Source organism: Zeugodacus cucurbitae, chromosome 6 (genome assembly GCF_028554725.1).
Source record: "Zeugodacus cucurbitae isolate PBARC_wt_2022May chromosome 6, idZeuCucr1.2, whole genome shotgun sequence".
Classification (NCBI taxonomy): Eukaryota; Metazoa; Arthropoda; class Insecta; order Diptera; family Tephritidae; genus Zeugodacus; species Zeugodacus cucurbitae.
In genome coordinates this window covers 24,287,414-24,296,727 of record NC_071671.1, presented here as the reverse complement: position 1 = coordinate 24,296,727, position 9,314 = coordinate 24,287,414, and the positions used below count along the sequence as shown (strand labels likewise).

The following is a 9,314-nucleotide window of genomic DNA, read 5'->3' as shown; positions in this document are numbered from 1 at the left end:
ATACCTAATTATCGGATTTTCAAATTGGGTCAAATTGTGTGTTATCTTAATAAAAATATATCAATAAATTGCGAGAGTATAAAATGTTCGGTTGCACCCGAACTTAGCCTTTCCTTACTTGTTTTAATTTAAATTTGAATTTAAAAATTTGTTTAATATAATAATCATGTAATATTTAAAAAAAATTATAATTATTGATTAAAATCAAAAGTGTAATCGAATGTTTTGATTTATATTCAAAAAGCTTTAGCGAATATCGTTTAAATCAGTATACAAATATTTAAAGATTAAAGAGCAAAGAGCAAAAGTACACATGTACATAGGTGTATAATAACAAATTATCCGCGGAATTCAGAGCTAAACTCTTGCAACCACTCTGCGGTACCTAAAATTGATCAGCGCTGATTGAAATAAGCCTTGCGCTGGGGTCGGCCGAGCTTAAAGCTGCGCTCGGCTTTGAGCGTCCACTCTGCAGGCACACTTAAGCTAAGCACAACATACTCCACTATGTGCTTAGCCTTATAGTACAGACATCGAAATAATACAACTTCCATTTATTTTACTTCGCTCATAGATGAACAATCGCACTGAAATCGGCGGTATCACTGGAGAATTGCTAACCATATTGATGCAGCGTGTTAATGGCACATTCACAATTATCAACTATCCGATGAATGATTCGACACTACGAACAATCGATATGACCACCAATTTACTCTTCAAATTCCATCGTAGCATGGAGCCTAGTTACCCGGTGTATCAAACAACGGCTTGCTTGTTGCTACCCATTGAGCCTGATATACCGTTAAGTTGGTATCTCTGGTATACTTTCGATATCCCCACATGGCAAGCGCTGGGTTTTACATTTATTATAATCGCTTTATTGAAAATCGTCATTAATCGCAATCATAATAGTGATCTCGTACTCAATGGGTTGTCCGTGTTGCAATTGTTTCTTGCTCAATCGATTCTTCTACCCGGTAATAGAAGTGTGACACGTGCTTTATTCATAGTTTATTTTGGTGAGCTTTTCGTAATTATCGCGAGTGTGTATGCGGGCTGTTTGACCTCGATGTTTAGCACACGGGTTCGCATGCCAGCGGTTCAAACCCCCGAGGATTTTCTCAAAACCGATTTGAAGATAATGGTAACAGACACCGAACGGGAACTTTATTTCGACGGCCAGCTGTTGCCGACTTTACTCGAACCGCGTATATATAATATTGGAAACGGTACAGCTGCCATTGATCATACGACTGCGAATACGTCGTTTGCCTATATAATGACTAGATACAAGTGGTTGTGGTTCAAGAAACCACATTTAGAACATCCGGTATTTCGTATCGCCACCGGAACATTGTGTACGCCCAGTTTGCTTTACGCTTTCGCGCTGCAAAGGCAATCGCCATTCAGGGAGATGATCAAAATACTCTACATGGAATTGGAACAATTAGGTTTAATCGATTACTGGTTGAGGCAGGTGCCGCCTGCGGCTAAAGTTCAGCTAAACGACGAACGTGACATGTCTGAGATGCCTTTGAGTTTGGCACATTTTACATTGGTATTTCCTATCTTGGGTGTTGGTTGGATTCTAGCGTTGGTAACCTTTGTGGGCGAGTTGATTATTTCGAGACGGCGCGAGTTCTCCGCTTCGAGGGCTATTATGCGTCACAGAAATGATTAGGTTCAGGGAAGTAAACAGGCTTCATAATACGAATGAGTGAAGATTTACGGAACAAACGAAAATATATGTAAAAGAAATAGAAGTGGTACGGTACTTTAAAAAAAATTATAACTCAAGTTATTTATGTGTTAATATCAAACACAAAAACATAATTGTTATGACTTACGTCAATTCAATTTTTTTTTAAATATTTAAAGTTTTAATAAACAAAAAAATGTAAGTGTTTTTATGTATGTATTGTGTATGAAAAATGAAAAAATAAATAAATTACTTAAAATTGTTCTTGCATGAAAAATGTTTGTAAAATGTCTTATAAATCTTTTCAAAATGATACATAAAAAATTTAATTTACGTAAATCATTTCAACTCAACACGGTTAATTATCATCCACTCTATTAACTAATTTAAACAATATTACTGTAATTTATATAGTTTCTTAAGCACGCTAGTTCTGCTGATCAGTTAGCAGTGTAAAATTTACAAATAATTGAGTGTAATTATATGTGCTGTAAGTGTAAGCGCCCACAAGTATGCCACAAAAGAGACATGCAATCATGAGTTCATGTTCGTAAGGGCTTACAATGAAGGGAGGCGATTTTAAATTTATAGAATGTGGGATCTTAAATAACTGGAATTTATATAGGGTTGGTAAGAGGCTTCCTTGGATTGTTTTTTCGTTTGAGAAGAAATATTTTGTAAATCTTGGTCTCTTCAAAGCAGTAGTATTCGCTAATTAGAAGAAGCTAACAAAAGTAGAAGAACTAAATTTTTTTAGTAATAAATGTCTGAAATTCATAGAAGATTTTTTTTATATTTATTTAATATAGTTTTCCACATCTTTTAACACTTTTGGCCACTGAAATAAATAGCTCCGATAAATAAAATCCAGTCATTCTTTGTTAAATACCCAGGCAGTCATTGTTCTTTGAGTTCTATTTGTGGATATGCTTTGTCGGTGTTTAACGCTGTCACGCGCGTGGCAGTAAAAAATCGTGGGACTCGAAGATGTCGAAAAGATTACACAAATTATCAAAACAAATAAAAATACAAACATGAGTGATAAATGTTGAAATATACCGTATCAACTGGCTTACAGTGGGCTTAGTTATCTTTTTGTGGACTAAATAAATGGATAAAATTAACTAAACTAAACTAAAAATCCCTCGTGAGTTAAAATGCCGCAAAAGATATTATTTAGTAACCAACTCTCGTCTCTTTCGTGAGAGTACATTATTACCTCAAGCCGATTAACTTTGTCGGTTACTGGTTGAGGCAGGTGCCACCTGCCTGACACGTATGAGATGCTTTTGAATTTGGCACTTTTTACATTGGTATTTCCTATACTGGGTGTGGACTGGATTATAACGTTAGTAACTTTAACCTCAAGCCGATTGAGGTAATAATGTACTCTCATCTGTAATTGCTGGTCACTACTATCACTATTATCGCTTATTGCACACTTTTACTGCAGACAAATATTAGAATGTTATCTAGATCCAAAATCTCTAATATTTACCTAGCGTGCAAGCTGGTTAAAAATCACTGTCGAGGCTATGCAAAACGTTTTCTTTCCTAATCGCAGTGTTTTATTTAAAAATAACAAATGTTGACCAACAATTTGTCATTTGCGATTTGATTACAATCGTTCGAGAATAATATACGCGTGCCAGGTAATCACATATAGCTGATAGCTTAATTGCACCTGTCGGCACACAAAACGTTTTGATTAAAACCAACGCTTCGAGTTTCATACTCAGTTAGTTCACAACATTCGACAGCGTAAAATGCAACACTGCAAGTTTCTAATATGTCTCGCCACATTAGTGACCAACTATAGTCTCCTCATCGACTTTGTGGAATACAGGCACAATGTGAAGCCCTTGGATGGCTTATTAATCTTTCAAGCAAATACATTTTCCAGCGACGGTATAGAACGTGAGCTGCAGGATCATTTCCGTTTACCGCAGATTATTGTGAATAATGTGGCAACATTAAATGTACAAAATTTTATAAATATCAGAAGCATCGCTTTGATCTTCATGGAAAAGCTTGACCAGCCGCGCACATGGATGCTAGTCTCAAAGATTTTACGGGCACGTTCCTTTATACCGATGATTTTTGTTAGCCTAGCTGTGCCATCGATGGATGTACAGTTGAAATTCTTTAACTATTTTAGACAACTAAATATACTCAACACGGTTGTGTTGTTTCGTGAGAATGATACAATGATGGTACGTACGTACCTACCTTACCCTAACGTTCAGATAATCGCTGTGGAGCCAAAGAACTTCAGCGGTTATGTCTGGCCAAAATATCGGAATGTGTTCGGTTATAATTTTCGTTTTAGCCTTTTCGAAGATCCGCCGATAGTTTACAAAAAGGTGGTGAGTACGTTTAAAGATTCTTAACCTAAGCACGTATTGTGAGCGAAGTGCAGCATGGTGATTAGAGAAAATATTGGTTAATCAGAACTAATCAAAAACTCTCCAATAAGCCATATCTAGAAGCAAGAATGTGTCTGGTATTCGATTGAATTAAATTTTAGATCTTCTTGTCTTCGCAACACGTTCCACTATGTGCTTAGTCTAAGAGTATGAACATCGAAATAGAATAATTTCCATTTACTTTACTCCGCCGATAGACAAACAATCGCACTGAACTGCGCGGTCTAAATGCGCATTTGTTATCCGTCTTCTTGAAACGCGTTAATGGCACATCTACAGTTATGAGTCATCCGATAAATGAGACAACGATACGAACAATCGATATGAGCGCTAATCTTGTCTTTCGAATCGATCTTATCCATCGTAGCATGGCGCCTAGTTACCCTGTGTTCCAAACAAAGGCATGTTTGATGTTACCCGTGGAGCCTGGCATACCGGTGAGTTGGTATCTCGTGTACGCTTTCGATATTTCCACATGGCATGCGCTGGGTTTTACCTTTATTGCGATCGCTTTACTGAAAATCACCATTAATCGCAATCACAGTAATAGTGATCTCGTACTACATGGGTTGTCCGTATTGCAATTGTTTCTTGCTCAATCCGTTCTTCTACCTGGTATTAGAGCCGTAACAAGAGCTCTATTCGTAATTTATTTCGGAGTGCTTTTTGTGGTAATCGTGAGCGTATATGGGGGAAGTTTGACCTCACTGTTTAGTACACGGGTTCGCATGCCAGCGGTACGCACTGCCGAGGATTTCCTTAAAACCGGTTTGATGATAATGGCAACAGACAACGAACGGCAGCTTTATTTCGACGCCCAGCTGTTGCCGACTTCGCTCGAGTCGCGTATATATAATGTTGGAAGTGGCGCCGCTGCAATTGATCGTACGATTGCGAATACTTCGTTTGCCTATATAATGACTAGATACAAGTGGTTCTGGTATAAGAAACCACAAAATCATTTAGAAAATCCGGTGTTTCGTATGGCCAGCGGATCATTGTGTACGCCCAGTTTGCTACAAGCTTTCGCACTGCAAAGGCAATCGCCATTCAGAGAGTTGTTGAAAATACTCTGCTTAGAATTACAACAATTAGGATTTGTCGATCACTGGTTGGCCGAGGTGCCGCCTGCGGTCAAATTTCAACTGAGCAACGAGACGGGCATGTCTGAGGTGCCTTTGAGTTTGTCACATTTTACATTGGGATTTCATGTCCTGGGTGTGGGTTGGATTATAGCGTTGGTAACTTTTGTTGGTGAGTTAATTGTTTCGAGACGGCGTGAAATCTTCGCTTCGCGTGTTATTAAGCGCCTCGGAAAATTGGGTGGGAAGTAAAGTAAAGGTGAACTAAGTTAACGAAAATATATATACATACGTGAAAGAAATAAATAATAAACGAATTGAAGAGATCTTCTGAAAAGAGCGACTAAAAACGGAGAATAGAATATGTGAAAGATAGAAAAAATTGTGAAAAATAAAAGAAAAGTGGAAGAAATTGCTGAAAGGTAAAAATGGTTTAGGAAACAAGCATCTTTGAAAGCAAAGACATAAAAGAAAGCAAGAAAGATAAAACTAAAAGGCTATGATATGAAACAAGTTCAAAAGAAACAAACAAAAAAGGAAGGAAAGGCTAAGTTCGGGTGCAACCGAACATTTTATACTCTCGCAATTTATTGCTATATTTTTATTAAGATGGGTCAAATTGTGTGTTACCCATATATTCGGTATAAAGTCCACTAGAAAAACGAAAATCATCATATATGGTACATAGGCTGAGGTAATTCCTGATCCGGTTAAACTCATTTTCATCACCAACATACATTATATCTAAGATTATGTGCTCACTTAATTTGATCGATTTATAAGCTATTAAGCCCATCGTATTTTTGAAAATCTTATAATTAGCTATATGAGAGCTAGAGGAAGTTATGACCCGATTTTAACCATTTCTGATACAGAGACACACCATTAGAAGAAAAAGATTTCCTCTGAATTAAATTAAGATATCTGAGAGATTTACCGATATTTTCGGTGAGTTCTTCAAATTCGATATCCGTGGCCTTGAAAAGTTATAGTCCAATTTCGACAATTTTTTCACAAGTGGTGGTGTGGTTATTATCCGATTTCTTTCATTTTTGGACTGTATTAAGAAGTGGCTAAAAAAACGACTGCAGAAAGTTTGGTTTATATAGCTCTATTGGTTTACAAATACAAAAAACTTAGTAGGGGCGAGCCACGCCCACTTTCCCAAAAAAATTACATCCAAATATGCCCCTTCCTAGAACAATCTTTTGGATCAAAATTTATTTCCATAGCTTTATTTATGACATAGTTATGGCACTTTGTGTGTTTTCGGTTTTCGCCATTTTCTGGGCGTGGCAGTGGTCCGATTTTGCTCATTTCGAAAGCAACCTTCCTATGGTGCCAAGAAATAAGTGTGCCAAGTTTCATCAAGATATCTTAATTTTTACTCAAGTTACAGCTTGCACAGACGGACGGACGGACGGACGGACAGACAGACATTCGGATTTGAACTCCACTCTTCACCCTGATCACTTTGGTATATATAACCCTATATCTAACTCGTTTAGTTTTGGGTGTTACAAACAACCGTTATGTGAACAAAACTATAATACTCTCTTTAGCAACATTTGTTGCGAGAGTATAAAAAAGTTGGAAAATGTATTGAAGAAGAAGAGCAAAATCAGTTTCTTACGCATGCTATTAAAGGTAATTCCTGAACCGATTCCACTCATTTTCACCACCGAGGTTACACTATATCCAAGACTGTGTATATGCTCACTTAATTTTGCTAAGTTATCTCACATATTAACCTATATATGCGGTATCAAGCTCACAGGCAGTTTGATAATCCTAATATAAGGTATATGGGAGCTAGGGAAAATTATGACCCAATTTTAACTATTTTTGGTGTAGAGAGACACTATTAGAAAAAATCAGAATGACACTTTATGTGTTTTTGGTTTACTCCCATTTTCAATAGCAAGCATATACAGTGCCGGACAAAAATATAAGAACAGTTCCTGTTCTTCTTCTTGACTGGCGTAGACACCGCTTACGCGGTTATAGCCGAGTCCAAAACACGCGCCACGTATCCCTCCTTCTGGCAGTTTGGCGCCAATTGGTTATACCAAGCGAAGCCAGGTCCCTCTAGACCTGATCCCTCCATCGAAGTGGAGGTCTCCCTCTTCCTCGGCTTCCACCAGCGGGTACTGCATCGAATACTTTCAGAGCTGGAGCACTTTCATTCATTCGAACAACATGACCTAGCCAGCGTAGCCGCTGTTTTTTTATTCGCTGGACTATGTCTATGTCGTACAGTTCATCGTTCATCGTTCCATCGTCTGCGGTATTCGCCGTTGCCAATGTTTAAGGGACCATGAATCTTCCGCAAAACCTTTCTCTCGAATCCGTCTCATCGGATGTTGACATCGTCCACGTTTCTGCACCGTAAAGTAGGACGGGAATGATGAGGGACTTGTATAGTTTGGTTATTGTTCGTCGAGAGAGGACTTTACTTTTCAATTGCCTACTTAGTCCATAGTAGCACCTGTTGACAAGAGTGATTCTGCGTTGGATTTCCAGGCTGACATTGTTATGGCTGTTAATGCTGGTTCCCAGGTAGACGAAATTATCTACAACTTCAAAGTTATGACTGTCAACAGTGACGTGGGAGCCAAGACGCGAATGCGCTGACTGTTTGTTTGATGACAGGAGATATTTCGTCTTGTCCTCGTTCACCACCAGACCCATTCGCTTCGCCTCCTTATCCATGCGGGAAAAAGCAGAACTAACGGCGCAGGTATTGTTTCCAATGATATCGATATCATCGGCGTACGCCATTAACTGTACACTCTTGTAGAAGATTGTACCTTCTTTATTTAGCTCTGCAGCTCGTATAATTTTTCCAGCATCAAGTTAAAGAAGTCGCACGATAGTGAGTCACCTTGTCTGAAACCTCGTCTGGTATCGAACGGCTCGGAGAGGTCCTTCCCGGTCCTGACGGAGCTTTTGGTGTTGCTCAACGTCAGTTTACACAGCCGTATTAGTTTTGCGGGGATACCAAATTCAGACATCGCGGCATAAAGGCAGCTCCTTTTCGTGCTGTCGAAAGCAGCTTTAAAGTCGACAAAGAGATGGTGTGTGTCGATCCTATTTTCACGGGTCTTCTCCAAAATTTGGCGCATGGTGAATATCTGGTCTGTTGTTGATTTTCCAGGTCTAAAGCCACACTGATAAGGTCCAATCAGTTTGTCGACGGTGGGCTTTATTCTTTCACACAATGCGCTCGTCAGAACCTTATACGCGATGTTGAGGAGGCTTATCCCACGGTAATTGTGCTTTCTTCCGACCATATTCTGCAAAGAAGCTGATGCATGCATCCTATCAGCTCTTCGCCGCCGTATTTGAATAGCTTGGCCGGCAATCCATCGGCCCCCTCCGCCTTGTTGTTCTTCAAGCGGGTAATTGCTATTCGAATTTCTTCACGGTCGGGCAATGGAACATCTGTTCCATCGTCATCGATTGGGGGATCGGGTTCGCCATCTCCTGGTGTTGTACTTTCACTGCCATTCAGCCGGCTGGAGAAGTGTTCTCTCCACAAACTCAGTATACTCTGGTCATCAATAACTAGATCACCTCTGGGGGTCCTACAGGAGTGTGCTCCGGTCTTGAAACATTCAGTTAGTCGCCGGGTCTTTTCGTAAAATTTTACCCCTGTCGGCCAGCTTGTCAAGCTCTTCATACTCACGCATTTCGGCCTCTTTCTTTTTTTGTCTGCAAATGCGTCTCGCTTCCCTCTTCAGCTCTCGGTATCTTTCCCATCCCGCTCGTGTTGCGGTCGATCGCAACATTGCGAGGTAGGCAGTCTGTTTTCTCTCCACTGCGAGACGACAATCCTCATCACACCAGCTGTTTTTTTGACTTTTCCAAAAACCAATGGTTTCGGTTGCAGCTGTACGTAAGGCGTTTGATATGCCGTCCCACAGCTCCCTTATACCGAGATACTGATGAGCGCTCTCAGAGAGCAGGAGTGCAAGTCGAGTAGAAAATCGTTCGGCTGTCGGTTGTGATTGCAGCTTCTCGATATCGAGCCTTCCTTGTGTTTGTTGACGTGTGCGCTTTTCTACACAGAGGCGGGTGCGTATCTTAGCTGCTACAAGATAG

The 9,314-nt window shown here is 39.6% G+C and overlaps 1 protein-coding gene across 1 annotated transcript; it reads left to right on the top strand.

Annotated features, from left to right (window-relative positions):
• Positions 1-3,468: 3,468 nt before the first annotated feature.
• LOC128922413 (uncharacterized) lies at positions 3,469-5,462 on the top strand. The gene is made up of 2 exons (XM_054232750.1): positions 3,469-3,915; positions 4,326-5,462. Exons 1-2 carry the CDS (start codon positions 3,469-3,471, stop codon positions 5,460-5,462), a joined length of 1,584 nt encoding a protein of 527 aa, XP_054088725.1.
• Positions 5,463-9,314: the final 3,852 nt, after the last annotated feature.